The following is a 23,804-nucleotide window of genomic DNA, read 5'->3' as shown; positions in this document are numbered from 1 at the left end:
AAGATAAGGCAAAGTCAGAGCTGTCTGTTGTTAGAGTAATGGGATAGAATGCCAGACATCCAGGTTTGAGTCCTGTCGGAGCTTCCATTTTGCGCTTACATTTCCACAAAAACATTTATGTTGGATAATCACTCATCTGGTGAATGTAGTTTCCTCAAGTATATAATAAAATAATATTATAATAGTTATTATTTGAATTTTAGTATTTCTACTGTTCAGTTTTATATCGATGACCTGACGGGTCCCCTCCATCTATGAAAATTGCTGGGGATTCCTCTTTAGATGGAGGAATTTAGTTATAGCCTTGGGGGAGAGATGGGGAGGATGCTTATGTAATTTGTTTCTCACTGGAGTGATAGCAGGTTGCCGTCCCCTGACCTTCCTTGCGCACTTTAAACAATGTCTTTCAACTCGGAAGGAGACATGGTATGGTTCGTACATAACCTTTAACAGAAAACATAATTAAGTGGTAATGTAGTCACTTTGCATGAACTTATTTGTTTACCATGTACTCGTACCTTCCTTAGAAAAGTCCGGGACTGTGTTAATAGATGTGTCATATTAATGCAGAAGTTGTTCCATTTTGTTTTATTCAACTTACTTGACTTAATTCCTTTTGCTCCATCAGGAGCATCGGGCTTCGGTGAAACGCCTCCATTTGACTCTGTGACGTGCCAACTTCTTGACCTATTTTCAAGGTTTTTCTTTCTCAGCTGTTTCTTCTTCTATTGTTCTCTTCAATGTTTTCTTTGGACGTCCTATTTTTCGGGCTCCTTGGGGGTTCCAGTCTAAGGCTGCTTTTTCTATTGCTCCAGTTGGTTTTTGTAAGGTGTGTCCTAACCAACTCCATTATCTTCTTTTTATTTGGGGTGCAATTGGCTGTTGTTTATTTTCTCTCCATAATTCTTCATTTGATATTATTTCTGGCCATTTTATGTTGAGGATGTGCCTGAGACAGCGATTAATAAAGGGTTGTATCCTTTTTGTGTTACCTTGTGTGGTTTTCCATGTTTCGCAAGCATACAGTAAAACTGATTTTACATTTGTATTGAAAATCCTTATTTTTGTCTTTCTAGAAATATTGCAGGCTTTCCAAATGGGATACAGTTGTATAAATGCCACATTGGCTTTGTTGATTCTATTTTGTATGTCTTCATCTGAACCTCCTTCTTTTGTTATGACACTTCCTAAGTATGTAAATGACTCTACTTGTTCAACCAGCTCATTACAAACATTCAATTTTTCTTTTCCTCTTGCATTGACTCTCATTTCTTTAGTCTTGTTCACATTAATAGTGAGTCCTGCTATCTTCGCTTCCTCCTGTAGTATTTTTAGTCTCTCCTTCATGTCGCTAAGTCTTTGTGCTAATAAGCAGATGTCATCCGCAAAATCTAAATCTGCTAGTCTATCTTTGAATCCCCATTGTATTCATAGGCGGAGTTCAGGAGGGGCCTGGCCTGCCCAACTTAAAAAAGACTAATAAAATAATACATGATTGAGTTCAGTTACTACATTTTTGTTATGAAGCCATACCGCAAATCGTGACTGTTGGCATGATGGCATGTGCAGCAATTGTGCCGCAATAGCAGTTAGTTTTACAAGTGGGATTGGAAATACTGGCTCTGACGCAACACTCAACTCACTAGCTTCCTCCCTTATTTCTCCTAAAATAGACTTGTTTGAATTTCTAGCCACGCTGTCAGTGCAGTCTGCAGTTAGTTACAATTATCCTGCACTTGCTGCTGTACTCATTGTGACAGTGTCTGATTTAAGACATTCTAAAAACCCTGGAGCCAAAGGCCTTCTTTCAGCTATAAAATCGTTGGATTTCATTGTATGTTTATCAGTATTTTCTGAATATCTCCCCCCTCTTAAATGTTTCATCCCAGTCCTTTCAGAAAGCTGATACCTCAATAGCTCAAAGTTCCAGTGTAGCCAACGGAGTGATTAAGGAGCTTCAGTCCCAGCAAAACGAAAACACTTGGGACAGAAAATGGAATGGAATAAAGGGTGTTGACAAAGGATTAGGTCTAAAAAATTTTGAAGGTGGAGGTGAGATGAAAAAAGGTACAAATCCAAAATGGCCTAGACTGATATCAAACAAATTAGATGATTATCTGGTTTCTTCTTCAGTTGGCCAGAGAACCAGAGAAGAGACACCTGCTGAAGCACTTTCTACATTTCAAAGTGAAGAAAACTGGAAGAAAAAATACAAGTGTGATTTATTTATCCATTGCTGGATATTTTGATTGGCTAACTGAAAAGAAGATTTAGTGGTGAAACTTTGGAAGTTGCTGAATTCAGTGAAAGATTTATTCGTCTGGATGAAGAAGGAGCTGCACGTTTCATTGAGATTTACTCCATTCCTGGTATTGACACAACAATGTTGAAGGCAGAAATGGCCATTTTAAGAAATGTAATGGAAAGTTCAGGTTTGAGTTTGATAAGTGCGCCTTTGAACAATATTGTTATAAAAGATAGTGGACACAGTTTTGAGCAAACATGCAGAAACATACAAAAATTTTAGCACTCTTCTGAAAATTGCTCTTACCCTGCCATTAAATAGTGCCACTTGTGAGAGGACATTTTCTGCTATGAGGCGAATCCACAACTGGTTGCATTGCACAATGGGTCAAGAGAGATTAAACAATTTAATGATCTTATACTCTGAATCAGATGTTGTTAAAAAAATTAACTTAGACGATTTGATTGATGTGTACAGTTTTAAGTAAAAAGAACGTAAAATGGCTTTGTGTTTAGTCAACAGTTACTGTTGAGGCATCAAAAGAACTTTTCAATTTAATTTTTCTAAAGTTTCTGAAGCTTACTATTGTACCGTAACTTTTTTTAAAGTAATATGAGTATTGTATCAATAAAAAATTATTGAAATGCAAAATGCAATAATCGTACTGTTTTGCTTCTTTTAAAACTGAGAACCAATTAATATTTGTTTACTTAAGCGAGGAAATTCAACATTTTCAAATCTAAAAGGCCTAAAATTCAGTGTTTTTAAGTTGTTTTTTTTTTTAAAATTTCCGGAGGAAGGCCTCCGGACCCCTTATAAACTAGGGGATATTCAATAACCCTCAGGTACATCATATGCTTCTCCCAGAGTCTGGCCCTTCCGAAGCAAAAGCTCAAACTCCGCCCATGATTGTATTCCTCTTTTCCTACAACCCATCGTTTTCTTGATAACTGCATCTAGTACTAGCAGAAATATTGTTGGAGATAGAATACATCCCTGTCTCACTCCATTTGTAACATCTATGTATTCTGTAAGCTGTCCTTCATGTAGGATTTTACACCTGAAACCTTCGTACATATCTTTCATTAGATTTAATATCTTCGTTGACCATAGTCTGCTAGTGTCTGGCACATGACAATTCTATTTAGTGAGTCACCAGCCTTTTCAAAATCGATGAATGTAAGATATAAGGTGGCTTGCCATTCACTGCTTTGTTCCAGAATTATTGTTAGAGTACTTATTAAATTGACACAACTATGTTATCTGTGGAAACCAGCTTGTTCTTTCCTCAATCTTGATTCTGCAACATTCTTCACTCTATTTAAGATTATTCTTGATAGTATCTTGCTTGGTATCCTCTCCAGTTTTTACAGTTAGTTGTATCTCTCTTTTTTGGCTTAGACCTTCTCTCCATTCTAATGGAACTTTTTCTTCATTCCATATTTTCTCTAACATCGGTTGAGATAGGTCAATGAAAGTTTCCACATTAGCTTTGATTAGTTCCTGGAATGATCCATTCCAGGAGCCTTGCCATTCTTAATTTCCTAGTCTAACTTCTGCTCTAGTTCGGGGGCCTAATTTAATTTTGGTATCTTTTATCTTTTCTTCTGTTCTTGTTTTGTTACAAATTTCTTCTTCTCTTTTCCCATCTTACCAAGGGTCCCGGGTTCGAATCCCGGTCGGGCTTGGTTGTTTGTGAATTTCCATTCATCAATTTCATCACTCATTCCCATCTTCGCAAATTAGCCAAGAGGCACAAAACGCAAAGTAAAATAAACTAAATCAATCAATCAATCTTTTCCCATCTCTGTTCAATATGTCTGAAAAATATTCTCTCCATCTTTCCATTTGTTGTCCTTTAGTTAGCAATAGATTACCATTTCTATCTCTCACCGGTTTACTCTTCCTGAATGCTTTTCTGGATAATTTCTTAGTTATGTCATATAACTGTTTTAAGTCACCTCTCTTTTCTGCCTCTTCTGCATTTTGTGCTAAGTCCTTTACGCATTTCCTCTTATCTTACACATTTCGTCACCTTTTTATCTATTTCCGAGAACTCTGTTTGGGCTGCTGCTTGCTGTAATCTTGTTTTGCTTTGGTTTATTTTTTGTTTTGCTTGTTTCCTATTTTTTATTACTTCCCAAGTGTCTTCAGACATCCAGTCTTTTTGTAGCTGATTTCTAATTCCAAGTACCTTCTCTCCAGTTTCTAAGTAGATTCTCTTTACATTTTCCCAATTTGTTTCAATATCTGGTTCATGCTGTGTACTTTCCAAGAGAGCTTGGAATCTATTATTTATTTCTAATTTAAATTCCTTTTGTTTTTCTTTCTCTGTCAATCTTTGAACATTAATTTTCTTTTTCTTCCTTCAAACTTCTTGGATGTTGACAATATTTTTTGTTTAAAATTGACTACATCCGCTCCTTTTTTATTCCTTACATACATTAGCGATCTCCTATATAGTCTATTTGGTTTTCTGTAATGCTATCTGGTGAAACCCAAGTTACTTTGTGACAGTTTTTATGAGGGTAGGTTGTTCCTCCAATCACTAATTATTGATATGCACATAGGTTTACCAATCTTTCTCCATTGTCTCCCAAACCATGTTTCCCCATTATATGTTCCAATCCTTCATTTTGCGAGCCTACCTTGGCATTCATGTCACTCACCCATGAGGATCAAAGTATCTCTCTTCTTCACATTTTTTATTGCGTCATTTAATTGTTGGTAAAATTCACCTTTCCTCTCAATTTCTGTATTAGTCTCTTCTCTACCAGTCTGTTTAGGAGTATCCCTATGCCATTCCTGTCTTCTGCATTATCTGTGTTGTTATTTCACCAAAATCTATCCATCTCACCTCCCTCAACCCAAGAATTTCTAGTTTGTATTTTTTTCATTTCTCCTTCCACTTGTTTTAGTTTTGAGCTTTCTTCCAGAGTTCTGATATTCCAACATCCTATATTCGTTTTCCTTTTAACATCAAAGGTTGTCCTCAAAGCATCCGTCCGGTTGCGTTTCACTTTAGTTTCTTTAAGAAAGCAATTTAAGATGTGCAGGTTATTGGCCTACAGCACCCAAGCTTGGTGGTGGGGCTGCCACCTGAAGCATCCAAGCATGCTGTTTTCTGTCAGGGTTGACTCCCTTAACCTTGGAAGATCCCTCTTCACCACAAGGCAGTGGTTCCCTTTTTATTTAACCCCAGAAGGGAGGGTTGCCTCTTCCACCTTCTGCACCATACCAAAGGACTCCTTCTCCGCCGCATCAGCCGTTGAGGTCTTCGCCGTAACCCTGGCAAAGGACCCTTACAAGATTCTACCATCCGGAGCCAGATGAACCAAGATTTTTTAAAGAGGTATTACTCCGCTTGGTTTTCCGCCTCCTCCGCCATTTAGATGGTCATTCATCTTCTTCTGCCTTTGGAGCCGTTAGTTTGCTTCTTAGTCTGGCTCTTCCTTGTCAGCCTTCCCGGCATGGGTGACCCTACCAGTAGCAATGCTACCGCCAGTTTAGCCTGACAAATCATTAGAGCACACAAGCTCCACCCACCACCAACTACAAGATCATGCAACCACTAAGTGGGGTGTTTTATTCAAAGGGGAATGGATAGGGTTACCAGATGTCCGGTTTTTTCCAGACATGTACTACATTTTAGCCTTATGTCCAGCATCCAGGAGGAATTTGAAAAATATCAAAAATGTCCTACATTTTGAGGATCTGATATTAATTAGGAAAATATGTGTTTCAATTAAACAAAGAGAAAACATGCAAGTTATAAGTCAATGGACTGCACTCCCGAACTCAATAGTGGAATTAATTTTGATTTAGTAAAATGAAAATAAAATCTTGACCTGCTAGAGGACAAACAGAAGCAATTAATGAACAAAGCTTTGGGACCACATTCTGATGATGTCACTTTTCAGTGCCTGAGAGGAATTTCTTGCCTTGGGGCTTCTTCTGGTGGAACAAGGTGTTTCCCATTCTTATTAAATATTTTGATTGTAAAGCAGGAGGTATAGAGAACAAAGTTATTCAGAGTGTCTGCCAGTCAAGAAAGTCATAAAAGTAGAGAAATCAACAAGTATTTCAAGATGTCGATAAAAAATCATGAAATTATACTTGCAGTCAAGAATTTTTGCTATCACAATGATTGATTGGTTGATTTAGTTTATTTTACTTCACTTGTTTGCCCCTTTGGCCAATCACGAAGATGAGGATGAATGGTAGTAAGATAAGATGGATGAAGAGACAATCAATCACAATCATAAGGGGAAGACAACACGAGCCCCACATAAAATTATACTGGCTCTTGAGTCCAGATGCCAGAGCCTTGCTAGTGTGCCAATCCAGGATGCATTAATAGATAAACTTCAGTTTTCATCTTAACTGGCCTTTTGGTAGGGAATTTTCACTAAATATATATTTATTTTCATAATTGCTAATTTCCAACTTTACCTAATTACGATCGAGTAAATAAAGGTTAAGAAAAATGGAAAAAAGGTCAAGAAAAGTTCAGAAAAAAGTCAAGAATTTTGGTAGACACCCTGTTATTGAACTAGAAACTACTCAAGATTAAACTTCTGGAACCATTTCAAATTACAGTAATTGCTGAATATTTGTTAGCCATATTACAGGTCATAATGCAAATGTTGAGAGAGTTACTTCATTAGCATCAGCACAACTGACTCGTGAGAGAAATATTTTTCATAAAGTCTGTGAAAAGTTTGGAACTGGTCCCTATAATTTTAAAGAATTTGATTGTCCAGTCACTCATAAATATATTTTGACATTAAAACATGTAGTGAAAGGTGCATTGTTTAGTATCGTTACAAGTTTGGAAATTTTGCATTTAACAATTCATTAAGAAATATTTTTTTTAAACTGAAAAGTGTCAGTTTTAAATTACTTTCTAACGTGTTCTATAGAAATATGTATTATATATTGCAAGTGTTTGTGTCCTACATTTTGACTTGAAGGCCTACATTTTGCGACGTTATGTCCTACATTTTTCTTATAGCAATCTGATAATCCTAGGAATGGAGGATATGTGTGTTCTGCACTTGCACATCCTGATGTTTATTCAGTAGCAGGGTGCAAAATCCTGGGGGATTTTCCCCAACTAACAATCTTGTCTTAAAAAATTCCCCACAACAAAAATTTCCAGCGGGGGTGAGTTTTTCTTGTAAGAATGAAGATGATCATTTAGTTTTAACTTCAAATATACTTCACAAAGAAATAATGAAAAACACATAGAAAAACCGAAGGATAATTCTGTCTCTGTGTGTGTTTGTGAATGTTCCATGCTCTCTCTCTCTAATTTTTTCAAGAGACCATTAACAGATATACACCAATAACATATACAATAAAAGTAATAAACAATGCAAGACAAACATAAGTTAAATGTAATTGATTTATGTCAATAAAAATTAAAAATTGAACAAAAACTTAAACATAGTAAAACAATCTCAACTATTTTGCAAATTATTGACATTTTTAACCAGCCAGTAAAGGAATTAGTTTGCCACTTTATAAATATCTGACATACATAAAAGACAAATAAATTCATTCGTATATAATGTATATATTTCAATATTTAGTAATTTACTTTTATATGTAACATCATAAATATGTATATCATACAATAATATGTGAATGTGTATATTTGTGTGTGAATGTAGATCTTCCCCCACCAGTCCTCAATGATTTTGCAGCCTGTTTAGTAGCATCCTCCCAGATTGTAGGAGAGCTCTTGGTACAATGTCTGTCTGAGGGGTAGATTGATTGTTGACAATGATCATGGAAAGAAAATAGGACATGGATGTATATCAAGTTTAATATAAACTTAGAAAGACAGTCCCTGAAAGTTTGAGGCTTTTACAACAGGCCTGCGGAGACCAGGCTATATTATGAGCCTGTGTATTTGAATGGCGCAAGATTGTTTAAAATAGGGTGTCATTATCCAACGATCCATTATCTGTGTATCCTTAAACCTTGCGTACTCCAAATCACATATCTCACTTTGGAATAGCCTATGAGAAGACTCATTTCATAGTACACATATCCAAACTCTGTGATGGAGTCATTAGCACGACACACTACTATGTCGGGAATCCCAGGTTTGAATCCCATATTATCACTCATTCCCATCATCGCAATTAGCCAAAAGTGGTAGAAATGCAATGCTAAATAACAAAAGTGAAATCAAATCAAAGATAGTACACATGTTGTCTGATGAACTCAGTGTTACTATGTACATTGTGTAGCAAATTTTACAGGAATTTCTGACTTGTGGACATCTGGTCTCTGGTTCAAGTTACATATTACCAGGCTACATACTGCTCTTGTAGTATGAGAATTTCTCGCTTAGCACCAAATAACAGCACTCTACGTGATTTCTTTTTGTTTCTCTGACTGAAAAATAAAACTGAAAGAAAGGTTACATGGTGACACAACTAACTAACTCTCTAGTCTTCTTAAACCCAAAGGTTTATGTCTGCAGGAACACAAGCCTTCCATCTGTCCCTATCCTGAGCAAGATCAATCCAATCTTTTCCATCCTTACCGATTTCCTTAATGTTATCCCTTCATCTTCGTTTAGGCCTTCCTACAGGTCACTTTACCATCAGGTTTCCCAACAAGAATCCTGTAAACTCTTGTTTTCTCTCCCATTCGTGCTACATAGCCTGCCTACCTAAGTCTTCTTGATTTAATTATTCTAATAATATCTGGACATGAATACAAATTATACAGTTCTAAATTATGTAATCTTCTCCACTTACCTGTCTCCTCATCCCTTTTAGGTCCAATTATTTTTCCAAGGATTTTATTTTCAAATAGTCTTAATTTATGTTCCTCTATTAATGTAAAGAACCAAGTTTCACATCCATATAATACTACAGGCAAAATTACTGTTTTGCATAATTTAACTTTTTGTTTCTTAGATACAATACGAGAAGATAAAAGTTTAATGTTACAATCGAAGTTACAGCACTGAACAAGCTGTGATGAGCATACCAAAAGAATCTTTGTCCAGTTGCTTCAAAATGTCCACACACACATGCAGTCAGGCCCGTAGCAAGAATTGATCTCCAGCGGGGGCTCATGGGTTATCAGGGGGGGCTTTGTAAACCAAGTCCACTTTTTTAAAAAATGACAGTATTAAATGAAAGTAAATTATGTGTGTGTCGAAGGGGTAAGGGAGGGGTCATTAAGTTATATACAATTTATAAATATCATACAAATACTAAATTTTTCTACATCTTTTAAAACATCTCTTGAAGTGTTAATTGACTGCTGCTGACATCATCCCTTACACACTCCATAATACTTTAGATGATGCAGATATTTATATCACACAGAACAAGATGCATAATATTCAATTACATTGCGAACAGTACATTCCACTCCTGGCTGTAGCAACGAAACTCCCCTTAGTTCCAAAACCTGTGATCTGTTGAACTTTGATGCAGATGTGAAGGGAATTTGCATGATGCCATCAAAGTCGCAGATTTCTGTCTAAACGGGAGGTCCCAACAGGGACAGTGAAGGTACAGATAAAGATGCTTCCCTATGAAATAACTGCTCATAAACAAGATGAGCGAATATAATAACTGCTGTTCATGTTCTGTGCATTTATCCTTAAAGTTTTGAACCTTCCACATTTTCACTCTTCTCTGCAAACAAATTACACAAAAAAGTTTTACCTAATGTCAAGGGGGGGGGGGCTGATGGCAGTGGAAGTGATTTCTTTGAAGGGAACAGGGATTATTAGTTGATATCTTATTTTTTATAGTGACACTCCAAAAACTTGTTTAATAAAAGATGTACATGCCTCTGTTAATATATGTCCAAACTATTCGAGCTTTGTTTTCTTTCAGGAATGTTCGATTTCTGGCGAGTGATGGACAAGTGTGCAGCCATTGCTCGGAAAGAGGTATTTTATGTTTGGCCATTTGGAATAGCAGCGTGGTTAGCGGGAGTAGTGTTCATTGACAGGGAGAACAGCGAAAAAGCGAAAGCACAATTAAACCAGACATCAGATCTCATGAGGAAAAAACGGGTGAGCCTCCTCATTACCACATTTTATCTGAATGTTATTTTACACACAATCACACTTAACAAGTGGGTTTGAGATGGAATTTGTTAGATAGGTAGTGGAAGAAATGTTTGCTTGGTTCTCGGCAGAAATGAATAAGGTAAGATTTATTTCAATATTGAATTATGCAATTGCATTGACTTGGTGTGTTATGGTCCACTACAGTATGGTAATATAATAGAATGCAATAAAATCTTAACCAACTACATATTTTGAGTATTATGATGAGAATACATTGCTGGTGAAATTAATTGAAACTACTAATCTTGTAAACTTCAAATAATGCCTTCTTCTTCTTAAAATTTTTATTTCTACAGGGTGTCTACCAGTCAAGAATGTCAAGAAAAAGTCAAGAAATCAACAGGTAGCTGAAGAAAAAGTCAAGAAATTATGCTTGTGGTCAATAATATTTGTTATTTTTTTTACAGCATAGTGAATTTACATTGATATATACCTGTACTCGGATTTGATAAAATTGAATATTTCGGAGTCTAAAATTGTATTGAGTTGTGGTTAAGATTTTTCGCTTTGTTTCTTAAGAATTACATTATTGTATGCATGAAGTTTTGTAAAAATATTAAACAAAGTAATGTGGCCATTCGCCATCAAGGATGAAGTCTGAAGCATTAATTTCTACATGCATTAATAATAATTAAATCAAGTCTAAATCTCTTGTTAAAGTACAGCTTCAGTATTCATCTTAACCGGCCTTATAGTTCTTGATTGAATAAAAATATATATTATCTTAATTTCCAACTGTACCTAAGTAAATAAATGTTAATTAAAAGGAAACAAAAGTCAAGAATTGTGGATTTGTTTTTTTGGTAGACACCAGAAAAGCACTGTGTAAAGTGTTGTGAATAATCCAAGCTTATTCAAAGTATTGCCCATCACTTAGTATCAGTGGGGGTGATTGGGTTCCAAAACTGGGGATCAAGGACAGTTTACTTTCCCTTGGTAGATAAGGTTTAGCATAGTGTAGGGAAAAAGTGGCAAAAAATGGGCCGGGAGCAACTGCCCCCCCCCCCCAACTTGCTGCCACTGCTCTGTATACATTTCCACCATCTTTCTACCCACTGCTGAAATCCATTTTGGAGCAGTTCCTGTGGCTTTTGGTCCACTCACAACTTCACAGCAAGTTTAATATCTTTCTTACAAAAAATGATTTTCAAAGGGGCAAACAGGAAAGAAGTCTGAGAGTGCCAAATCAGGACTGTAGGGGTGGTTGGCCACTCCATTTTGGCAATAGGCTGAAGTTCCCATTGAGATGTGGGGGCATGCATTATCATGGTGTAACATAACTCTATGTCACATTCTTTCTTTCTGATAGCTTTCTTTAGTTTCTTCAATGTCTGCACATTGTGTGCACTGTTTATAGTTGCACCCTGTACAAGCAAATCAGTGACACCATGTCCCAGAATATTGTCACCAACGCCCAAGTTGTTTTTACCTTTTTTGTCGAGGTGAAGAAGTGCAGTGTCATTCCATTGACACAAGTTTCGTTCCTGGATGATGTAGGCCTATGGCAATGATAAAGTACTTTTTTTTTTTGTTTTTTTTGCAAAATGTGATTTTTGTTCACAAACACACACAGAGACAGACATTATCCTTTGGTTTTTCAATGTGTTTTTGATTATTTCTTTGTAAAGTATATTTGAAGTTAAAACTAAATGATCATCTTCGCTCTTACAAGAAAAACTCTCCCCCACTGGAAATTTTTGGTGTGGGGAATTTTTTAAGACAAGATTGTTGGCAGTTGGGGATTTTAAGGACAAGATTGTTAGTGTGGGAAAATCCGCCAGGATTTTGCACCCTGCTACTGAATAAACTTCAGGATGTGCAAGTGCAGAACACACATATCCTCCATTCCTAGGGTTACCAGATTGCTATAAGGAAAATGTAGGACATAACGTCCCAAAATGTAGGACACAAACACTTGCAATATATAATACATATGTCTATAGAACACATTAGAAAGTAATTTAAAATTGACACTTTTCAGTTTAAAAAAATGATTTCTTAATGAATTGTTAAATGCAAAATTTCCAAACTTGTAATGATACTAAACAATGCACCTTTTACTACATGTTTTAACTGATACTTCTCAGAGGAGCCAGTTTTTCTCAAAATTTAAGGTTTAGTCAAAATATATTTATGAGAGACTGGACAGTCAAATTCTTTGAAATTATAGGGACCAGTTCCAAACTTTTTACAGACTTTATGAAAAAAATATTTCTCTCACGAGTCAGTTGTGCTGATGGTAATGAAGGAACAAGACACACTAAAAATTACATCAAATTCCTAAATTTACATTATTTTGCAACTTTGTATGAATGTGAAATGTGTTTATCATATCATTATATACACTGACAAGCAATTTGAGACAAAATTTAGTGGCTCTTGGTGTTACCATGATTGTGAAAAATACCATCCCTACTCGTAAGGCACACATTACAACATTTGGGGGTGGTTGGTATCAGTTACCATTGCATAGCATGAAAATAAAGCCTGAGTCAATCAACAGGAGTGTACTTTAGAAAAAAAATCAGAAGAGATTCGAGCCTTTTAAGTCCAAATCTGGCAATGTCAGTGATGAGTTCAAATAGCCAGAGCACTGAGTCACAAGAATATGAATTAAGAAATGTAACTTCAAGGGACAAATAATCTGATAATAAGCATTGTCCTATTACTAACATATAATGAGCCAACTCTCCCCTCCTTTTGAACAAAGTTCCTGAACAAACTGACACTGGTATGTGCCATTAATTCAACTAAATGTAATGGATTTAATTTAATGAATTTTTAAAGCTTAACTCTTTTGCTTTTTCCTGGAAAGACCATGTGAATACATATGGAATATAATTTATTAGAAGTTATGTATTTGTGAATGAAACCATTTTAAATATGTAAATTAGACTAAAGTGAATTAAGTATAAGCACCAGATAACTAGTTAAGGTTCTTTTACTTTATTTACAGGTTAAGTTGTGGATATTTCCTGAAGGAACAAGAAATTTAAATAAGCCATTTCTGCCGTTCAAGAAAGGTGCTTTCAGAGTAGCCATCGCATGTCAAGTTCCCATAGTTCCTGTCGTATTTTCTCCATACTATTTTCTCAACCCAAAGAAGAAGTTTTTCGGAAGTGGTAAGTGTTGTTTTACACACCCTAGGTCAAAATAGATGTGGTATTTTTCATGTTCAAAACTCATATTTGACTTTATGTAAACACTTTATACAGTGGCTATTGTGATTTGTTTTGAGAGCCTTCACAACAGTAAATGTGATTTTTCATCAGTTAGAAGGTGAAGTGACGTGAATAAATTGACAGGCCAATGGAAATTCCACAGTATATTTGACAGATGCTCATCGATATATGAACATGCTCTGCTTGGATAAGCGGCTTGCACACAACTTCTGACTAGGGAGGCAAAAACCTTGATAAAAATTCAGTCGGAGATTGAAAGAATCCCCTCCTATTTCCCCTCTCTGTGTTCCAGAGTCTAATTTCCATATAAGCATGTTTTCACACAGCAACCAGATCGGGTGATCTTTGTGGTAGCTCTGTCACACTCTGTCACAAAAAAGTGAGCAAGGTTTCCAACTCCTAAGAAATCAAGGTGCCAATTCATACGAAATCAGGTTGTTCTTCGTATTGAAATGAACAATTTTATGCACATTTTCTGATAGATATATTTTTCTGTATTTTCATCTCTGAGTCTGGGCTTCGTAGATAGCCTAGATAGCCCTGAATATATGCCCCTGCCTCTTGGGAACACCTGTCAAATCAAGAATAGTTCACTTCTGGTATGAAGTATCTGGTGAAGTATCATCTGATTGAGGTGGTCTGAAATAATGAAAATTTGGATTTGCCATGCCCCAGTGATCAAAAGTTGTGGCCCAGTAGAAGACCAGTTGGTCTTAAACTGAGGCATCCTGACCAACCACAACTAGGGTATTTGCAAAATTCAACATTTTGATTATTTTGCACTGTCCTAATGACCAACCTCTGCTGGTGTTCATCGCCTTCTGGGAGATGACTGTTTCTAGACTTGTTATTTGTTCACGTGGGAAGTGTTGATATCAGTATTTGGTTCAGGGAAGTTCTTGCCCAAAGAGATCACCTTTCAAAAAGTACTTCTTTCCAAAGAGAGAAGATATTGGCTAAAATATATATATCACTTTTTGAAAGGTGATCTCTTTGTGCAAGAACTTCCCTGAACCGAATACTGATATTATGGAATACACATTGTACATTGATAGAAAGGAATTAATCTACAAAGTCGAGGAAATGCAAAATAACAATAAAGAAGTGCAAACTGAACCAGATCACAAGGAACCATTAAATGTTAATGGTAAGATGTGTTAGTATATGAAGCTATACTCATTTTCTGTCTTGTTGCTCGAAAACCTTACATGTACTGAGTGTTTAACTTGGAAAATCCCTAGTTTTGCTCTGTGAACAACACATGGAGAGATATGCATCATATTATGAATTATACTGGTGAAGTGGTATCTCATAGGCCATCACTCTTCATTTATGCTCCCGTCTTTCAAAATGTGTGCATGTAAAATTTTATGGGAAAACATGTACCACAGAAAATGGATGTGTTATTTGTGTAAAGAGTCTTTACACAAATATCAAAATAGTTAAACTTCCTTTTGTATTATTATTATTTATTTGCAATAAGATTACACAAATATCAAAATAGTAAAACTTCCTTTTGTATTATTATTATTTATTTGCAATAAGATTACAAAGTAATGCACAGCTTTCCTAATGTGAAGGTAATATGTTACTTTTGGAAGCATTAACATGTTCCTTTTTTTTAATTGTGTCCAAGCTTCTGCTCCAAACACAATTATAGCTACATGATATTTTGGGTGTTACCTTCTTGCAGGCACATAATAGAACATTTCAAGAGGGATCTCACTTGCTAACCAAGTGTCTTATTATTACATGATAGGTAAAGATACATTGTAAAGAAAGAAAGAAAAATACACAACAGCGTACATTCATTATCTTGCTTATTTTTAATTAAGACCGCTAAAATTTGTTTACTAAAGAAGTTAATGCCAGTTTATAGAATAAGATTTACATTTAGATTTATTTCATCCATGAATCACATTTGCATTTTCATGCTGTGATATTGGACATGTCAGTCAAACATTACAATATACTAATCCAATGAAATATAATAATGTAATATACAATTAAATGATACCTTAGCCTATTACAGTTTTATGCTTGGAGGTGTGTACTCGTATTAGTTATACTGTCTATACATAAAAGTAACACCAGTAGGACATGTTAAAGTTACAATATAAAAATACTATTCTGTAATGGATTAAAACATTAAATATTGAGAGATAATATAAAGGCAAGACTAATAACATTATAAAATGATACTAAAATTACACTCATGTAATATAACAGGTACAACATGTGAGATTGGATCCAGCACTCTTGTGGATGAATCCATGAACCTCCAATCTATCAACCCACAAGTGAGTTGATGGATTAGACGTTCAAAAATTCACTCACTGAGCAAAAGCAATGGTACAACAGATGATTTCTTAATTTCTTTTTGAATTTGGCTACTGGTTCAATAGTTTTTATGTGATGTGGTAACTTGTTGTATAGGTGGATGCCTGTGGATTTTGGACCTTTTTCAAATAATGTTGTGTTATGCATTGGAACTGCAAGATTGGAGTTTTTCCTCATGTTGTAATGATGTCTTTCCTTGTTGCATTTGGAGAACTTTGTCAAAATATTGAAAGTGAAGTCCCTGCTATTACTTTAATGCATTATATTCTTAGATAATAACAATAATATATTATCATTATACAGTACAGTGCAAATTAATCCGAACAAGATGCATACTTTTCCAGGTATACAATAATCTTAAAATACGTTGCAGTTTTAAGCTTTAGTTTCACTTTCTTTTTTAAATAACTGCACATTCTCCATCGATAATTCCCTGTGCTATGAACAACGATCCATTTTTACTAATAGTTCATTGTTAAAGACCCGAAGTGGAGTCTATTGTTGAAGTATTTTGTTATCGTCGACAGATAATGAGTCAGTTGTGTTGCAAGTTATGTGCCAAGTGGAAGGTAAGTTTTTTTGTGTGAGTGGTTTTAATTTCGGCTGCTACCCAAATGGATACAATGCCACGCAAACGGTCGAAAATTGTTACGTTATCAAAGCATACTTCAATGACACAGAGACAAATTGCTACAGAATGTGGTGTCAGATTGGGTACGGTTAATTCAATTTTGAAACAATACCGAGAGCCTGTATCCATTGAGCCTCAAAGAAAGGGAAAATGTGGTCACAAACGGAAGACTTCATTGCAGGATGACCGAATTCTTATTAGAAAAAGCAAACAGAACCCCAGACTGACTGCTGTTGATTTAACACGTGATTTATTGTCAAGTGGAGTGGACGTCCACGTTACAACAGTGCGTCGCAGACTGCTTGAATCTGGACGAAAAGCTTGTAGGCCATTGAAAAAACAGTTGCTTACAAAAAAAAATTGTAAAAAGCGTGTAACGTGGGCAAAACGTCATCGGGACTGGACCGTGAGTGACTGGAAGAAAGTGCTTTTTCGTACGAATACCATTTTGAAGTGCATGGTCACAAGGTTTCTTTCGTTCATAAAGGAAAATGTGAAAAAAACTTTCACCAGAATACATGCAACAAACTCGAAAACACCCCCCGAAAATAATGTTCTGGGGTTGTTTCTCATCTGAAGGGCCTGGACCAATAGTTCTGTTAAGGGGATGATGAACAGTGATAAATAAATATATTGACATACTGTGACGAAAAGTCATACCTCATCTCAAAAAATCCTTTCCAGCTGGTGATGGTGTTTTCCAACAGGACCTAGCAAAATGTCATACATCTCGAAAAGTCAATGAGTTCTTTGATAATAACAATGTACAAGTTCTCTCCTGGCCTGGAAACTCACCTGATTTAAATCCAATTGAAAATGTATGTTCTATCTGCAAAAGAAGGATGTCAAAAGTGGATTGTTCAACCAAGGAGAAAATGTTTTCTGCCCTTGTTAACGTGTGGTACTTCAACAATAGACTCCACTTCGGGTCTTCAACAATGAACTATTGAGTAAAAATGGACCGTTGTTCATAGCACAGGAAATTATCGAGGGAGAATGTGCAGTTATTTAAACAAAAAAGTGAAACTAAAGCTTAAAACTGCAACATATTTTAAGATTATTGTATACATGGAAAAGTATGTATCTTGTTCAGATTAATTTGCACGCTACTGTAGTTACTGTTTTTATGCGTAAATGTTTATAGACAATTGCCAATAATTAAGTCAACAACAAAACTTATTCACAGCAAATGGTAATCAAATATTTAGTTAAATTTACTGCATGGTAATTCTTCCTGGAGGAGGGACCCCCAGGACCCTCCTCTAAATACGTCCTTGCCTTCTTGCATTTCAAACAATGCTAAATAATATAAAGGGATTTTTTTTTCATTGCAGGCAAGGTGATAGTGACCGCCCTACCTCCAATCCCCACTGAAGGTCTCACGTATGAAGACATGCCACAGCTGATGGAAACCGCCAGGAACAGAATGATGAAAGTATACGATCAGGTCTCGAAAGAGCTACGAGTGCAGTTACCACCAAATTACCCAGGTTTGGACCAGTGGTAACATGAGTATCACGATCGTCTTCTCTTGTAGCAGCAATAAGACACTTTTTAGCCACAGGTAATATTGATGACTGACTGAATTACTTGCCTTCTTTCAGCATACAATTAAAGTATTCCACCTTCACGTCTTTACTTGGGAAAGAGTTATTATCTGATGACTATGTAATAGAACATAGATGGATGTTTGAGGGAGTGACAGTTGAATAATGCTCTTGTATGATTCTTTGTAATTCCTTAGTTGCACAGTCAGTGTAACATTTTTTTTCTTCCCTGCAAGAGATAGAAAACTTGCATATGTACAGGCCGTAATAGGTCTTTAATACCATTTTTTTCCCCATGATCCCATTTTAATAAGAAATATATATTTAGGTTCAGAGCTCGCAATGCTCATTTTTTTCTGTATATATACATGTATGTCTTAAGAATTTATTGTGATATTAGTGACAGAAATAAGAAGTTGTAAAAAATATATATATACATAAATATATACTCATAGACTTGTAAGGCTTGTACTTGCTTGTAAGGCCAAAGTTTACACATACACACACCTGCTCTATACTTTGTAAATAGAAACAGAATAGTTTTCATGGTAAAATATATATGCTAGTGTGTGTATATTATATATTTGTGTATGTGTGTGACGAGTGGACGAAGTATTGAAATGTTTTGTTTTAAAAACATTGTTTCCTTTTCCTTTTGCCAGAGAGCAAATTGAGCCAACATTTGAGGAATTCCATGTAGTGGTAATGTTGTTGCTACATTTTAAGTCAATTGTTGAATAAAAGAAGTGATATGCAACCTAAATGGTCTTTTCTTTTTATTAATTCAGGAATAAGGGTAATGCAATGTTCAGTCAGGAAAGAATTTGATGTTTTCACATTTCTGTATTTTTTACTTTCATTATGTACTCAATTGAAATCCATTTACATTAAAATAACAATAAGAATAAGTGTAAAAATCACATCTTGTATAACTTACAGTTCCAGCATTTTCATATCTTCGTCATGAAGTAGTACAATTATTGCTTTTCTTCCTTACAGCTAAGATATAATATTGCAAATCCTTGATGAATATTCTCAGAAGAAGGGAACCTTTATTTCACTATTTGCAAATTAGTTAGAAATATGAAGACTGGAAAACAAAATTCAGAGATGGGCAAGTTCTGTGCCTCCTCCATCTATTCCCTGTTTCAATTTGAACACTAAAGTAATGTTTCATATCCCTAAAATTAAGCAACAGAACTGTGCAGCAGTGGCGGATCCAGCGGTTACAGTTGGGAGGGGCAAATTTCGAGTATGTCACCTCACCTAGAATCAATTCTAACCTACACTCGCACTATTTTACATAAACAATATCTAATAATATAAAGAGAAACCAAGTTGACTTCCATGTTCTAGAGATCAGAGTAAAATTTTGCAAAAATAGGAGTACAAGCTGAAATAGATGGTTACTATTACGTCATCACAGTTCCCCCCATTATTGCCACAATAAACTGAACAATCGGATACGAGGAGTGAAGTGAATAAACAAAGAAAACAAATATCTGTTCTCTCAAGGGTCTCAGGTTCGATCCTCTTTTTAGGCATATTCCACAGTGACGGATCCAAATTTAAACTGTAGGTCCAGTTCTGATTAGCCTATTGTGACCATAAAGTGGACTTAGTAAAACTTTAAAAATTATTCTCGGGCCTGTTAAACTTTGTGATAATGGAACATTTGAGTCTTCAAAAACATTAGGCATAATAATGTACCCAAAAGCCTGGCAGTTGGGAGGGGTGATCGATCGCCCCTATTGCCCTCCCCCTGGATCTGTGCCTGATGTGCAGTGTGGGATTTGAAAATTTTCCAGTGGTGGGATTCTAGTACCTATGTTTAAAGCAGTTGGATAGAATATAAATTATACATATAGTTCTCTCCCCCCAGGAGCCAATTGACAAGCAGAGTGGGAATTCCCCCTTCAAATATATAATAATAAGAATAATATATCTTTATTGAGCAGGCGAGGTTCAGCGTATGCTGTTCTCCCTGAACATGTAAAATTTGTAACATTTCAGACAAATAGAGAAAAACAATGATCAAATTTGGAGCCGCTTTTTCAAGAGCTGTAAACTTGCAGCATAGTGTTGGGTTTTTGCTTTTAAGTTCATTTTATGCACAAAAAGGCTAATTGGGACTGGACCTACAGTTTAAAGTTTGATCTGAACCACTATATGCCTTCACTGGGTATCAAACCCACGATCCCATGATTACAAAGTGATGACATTACCATTATGCCATCAGGGAGGTACATCATAGTGTTGAGTGAATTAAAAAAGTTAATTCACTACATTGTTTATTGTAGTAACATATTAGTTACACTCAAGTTTATTTAAACCATATTCGTAACCATGTGATACTCGAGATGGTCAGGGTGATATTTTACAACATGCATCTGTTGTTACATCACACATTGCACTCCACACACACACATACTCACTCACACACAAACACAGACACATATATATATATCTCAGTAGTGAGCCATGACATTTTTACATAGCCCTTGCAAGATTTGCTGAATGTCAAGGTTGATGTTTCAACCAGTGGGTGTGGGGGGAGAGGCTTGCGATATGTCTCCTTGACAAACAGCACGGTTTTTACCTTTTCAATTTAAAAGCTTGCTACAGTATCATAGATTTTACGACAACAAAAAACAAATTATGCTGTCCCATACGGTGAGAATTATAAAATCTGATTAATTTGTATTTCCCCTGTAATTAAAGTATCAAATTGACATATATGAATTACAAAGTAAAATATGGCCTAATTATCCTTTTGACTACCACTACGTACGGCCCCTACGTAGTCGAGCCTGCATGCTCTCCTACCACTACCTAGCTGGTACTATTGGCCGACAAGGAAATACCTGGGGCCCTGGTCATCGTAGCATGCTGTTATAACCAATCCGCAGCGGAGGTCAGCATTAAAAAGAAATAAATACTAAGCGACGATCATGTTATCCATTTCTTTAATGTGAGAAACATTTACGAGACTGTTATTGAATTATCATGGCCGTCGTAGGATCCTGCTCTCTATCTACAGGCTGGGATTCAAGGGGTTAATTTAAAACATCTTCCTGTACTTGTACATAAAGTCGAGCCTGGTGAATTGTGAACGGTGGTGTTGTATTATTCTTCATTTTCTCTTTTACGAGAGAAGTAGACTCCAAAAGTACTTTTTCGATGAATAACAGGGCAAAACTGCACATCCACTCTTATCATTGCATTGATATTTGAAAGTATGAATTCTCTTGAGGGCAGAAAACCTTCTCTCAAGTGATGTTGTTGGCTGTTGCAGCTGTTATAGTGCAAATTAATTTAACCAAACGGATAATTTACTTTAAAGCCGTGTCTAAATTTTCTTCTACCAAAAATGCTACCAATTTGCAGGGAGATTTATCCTGGAATGTTGCAGTTCTATAAAACATAAGGCCTTGTAAACATTTGGATAAACTGTTTGCAAGTTGGCAAGCAGATTTTGAGGAAAATTGTTTGTTTCTGAATATGATTTGAATTTTGTGGGATTTTAAGGTTAGAAAAACAGCAATTTCTGCAACGATGGAAAATGCCCAGTTATACTGTCCTGGTTATCCCTGGAGCAAGTGAACGAAAACAAGTCTTGTGTAAGTAGTGATTGAAAATTGCTCCACCAATGAACATCTGAGATGGAATGGGATTTCGTGGAGGGACAGAAAGCGACTGCTGTTACCAGCCTTTGAGCAGCATGTATTGCTTCGCACTGTCCACTCTACTCCCCCTTCCCCTTCTCTGCCGCTATGCGTGGCCTTGCTCCAGAGCATACATATGGCACAAGAGGTTGTCAAGAACAGTAAAATAAAGCCTTCTGTACCTTTGTTCAGGTAATAAACAATGGCCAACTTTGTGTTTCATGTGGCCTGACTATTGAGATTCAGCCAAATGCTCAACTTGCTACATTTCCTATTGAGTGCAATCCTGTTACCCAGGCAACCGAGTTGGAAACTGGAACAAGGGCATACTGTGACCAGGCACGCAAACAAAATGGAAGTTCTTTACAGTATGGTGTCATGGCTATGGTCAAAATACAAGACAACTAGAAATAATGCCTCCGACATTTTAGGTGAGGTAGTCCATGATGTACTTCACCAGAAGGAGACTTATAATTTGGTGCTCTCTGCCAAATAGAATCTTCAAAGTCAGCCTGCTCAATTTAGTAACCAGTTATTTGCTACTACTGGGACACATGTGCCCCCATCAAACCCTACAGAAAGATTGAATGTGGTAGGGCTGTGTGAACATAAAGCTATTTTTAGTAAAACTTTTTGTAATGGCTTCAAAAAACAGTGCGTGGATGAATGAAAACTTGTACAATGTTTTATTCACAGATGAAAGCAAATTTGGTTTAACTGTAATTCTAGATAACACCTGTGAGCATTGCTCAAACTGGAGGGGAACATGGGAGGGAATGCCAACCCTGCAGTTAGAAAATTCTCATGAAATTTGCATGAGCATCTATTGCATTGTCTCCATGTGGTTGAACATCTGCCCACCTATCCTCAAACTTGGTTAATCATCCACCCACCCATCTCTAGCTAGGAATATCCACTTTGAAGATTGTCTGGGTAGAACGTCAGAGAGAACATTAATTGAGGAAAGGGATATAAATTTTGTTGGGTGGGAAATCATACTTTGGACTGCTACTGCCATGAATTACAGTACCAAGTTGCATTGTATCTCCATGACAGATGCAAGATATTATACCGATTCTGTTTGTATGTATGCATTGCTGGCAATGCAGAATTTTATTCTCATTAACTACTGTTACAAGCAAGCACACACAGTTTTTGATGTAACACTTCAAGAGAACCCCTTCTTCGGACATTTATTTGCAACTTGATCAATGTTACGGTTACATAAAAAAACTGTTTTCTTGCTCCAAATAACCTAAATTGAGATTCTCTGTTATGTCTGCTAGCTCCATGACGTTTTAGAACCAAATTTAGTGCTTATGAACATGAACGTCTGGAGGGGAAACAATGGTGTCGGGTCAGCCAGAAAAAATTCCTGATATCAGCCCCAAGGAAACTACTGGAGAAGTTGCAACCTATTATGCAGAAGGATCAATAATCTTGTTCCAAGTGTGCCAAATTGAGTCAATCGTGTATGTGTGTTAGGAATGCATACCCCCTTTAGGTGTCGTTGCAGTTATGAATAATATTAATCAGTATGTTGAGCTCTCTGTATCAGTGCCAGATGATTGGTACTATGCCATCTGTAACCACCCAGTCAACGAGGTAATGTTACCACAACGTTGTGGCAACGTTAGCCCCTAACATACCTAACGTTGTTACAACGTTGAATGTATGTTGATACAACGTTGTGAAAACGTTGTGTCAACGTTTCAGGGTCATTTTTTTCAACGTTGCTGCAACGTTGGTTGACAACGTTGTTACAACATATACTGAACATTATGTAGCAACGTTAGGTATGTCAGGGGTTAACGTTGCCACAACTTTTTTGCAACATTACCTTGTTGCCTGTGTAATTTATGAATATAACAATGCATATTTAAAATATGGTTATTTCGCATGGTAAGCTATTAGCAATCTTGCCAAGCCATTTTTGTATATAATACATATGCGTAACAGGAAAAACTCATGTTTGTAACGTCACAGTTTCTCTTTACATATTATAAAAGCTTTTCCTGCTCCACCAAAATAGGCAATTGTTAGTCTGGAGATTGTCATGAATTGACCAACCTCTAACTACA

The 23,804-nt window shown here is 36.2% G+C and overlaps 1 protein-coding gene across 4 annotated transcripts in view; it reads left to right on the top strand.

The window, feature by feature from the left end:
• LOC145998920 (1-acyl-sn-glycerol-3-phosphate acyltransferase alpha-like) overlaps window positions 1-18,813 on the top strand; it is an 85,003-nt gene extending 66,190 nt beyond the window's left edge. For all 4 annotated transcript variants that reach the window (XM_083135694.1, XM_083135692.1, XM_083135696.1 and 1 more), the window contains 3 exons: window positions 10,120-10,301; window positions 13,315-13,480; window positions 17,846-18,813. In XM_083135694.1, coding sequence (XP_082991820.1) covers window positions 10,120-10,301; window positions 13,315-13,480; window positions 17,846-18,018 — 521 coding nt within the window. In that variant the 3' untranslated portion in view covers window positions 18,019-18,813. The remainder of the gene's footprint in view (window positions 1-10,119; window positions 10,302-13,314; window positions 13,481-17,845) is intronic.
• Window positions 18,814-23,804: the final 4,991 nt, after the last annotated feature.

Source organism: Lepisma saccharinum, chromosome 14, assembly GCF_977018435.1.
Source record: "Lepisma saccharinum chromosome 14, izLepSacc3.1, whole genome shotgun sequence".
Taxonomy (NCBI): Eukaryota; Metazoa; Arthropoda; class Insecta; order Zygentoma; family Lepismatidae; genus Lepisma; species Lepisma saccharinum.
The sequence above is the reverse complement of the archived record's forward strand: the minus strand, read 5'-3'. Positions and strand labels throughout refer to the sequence as shown.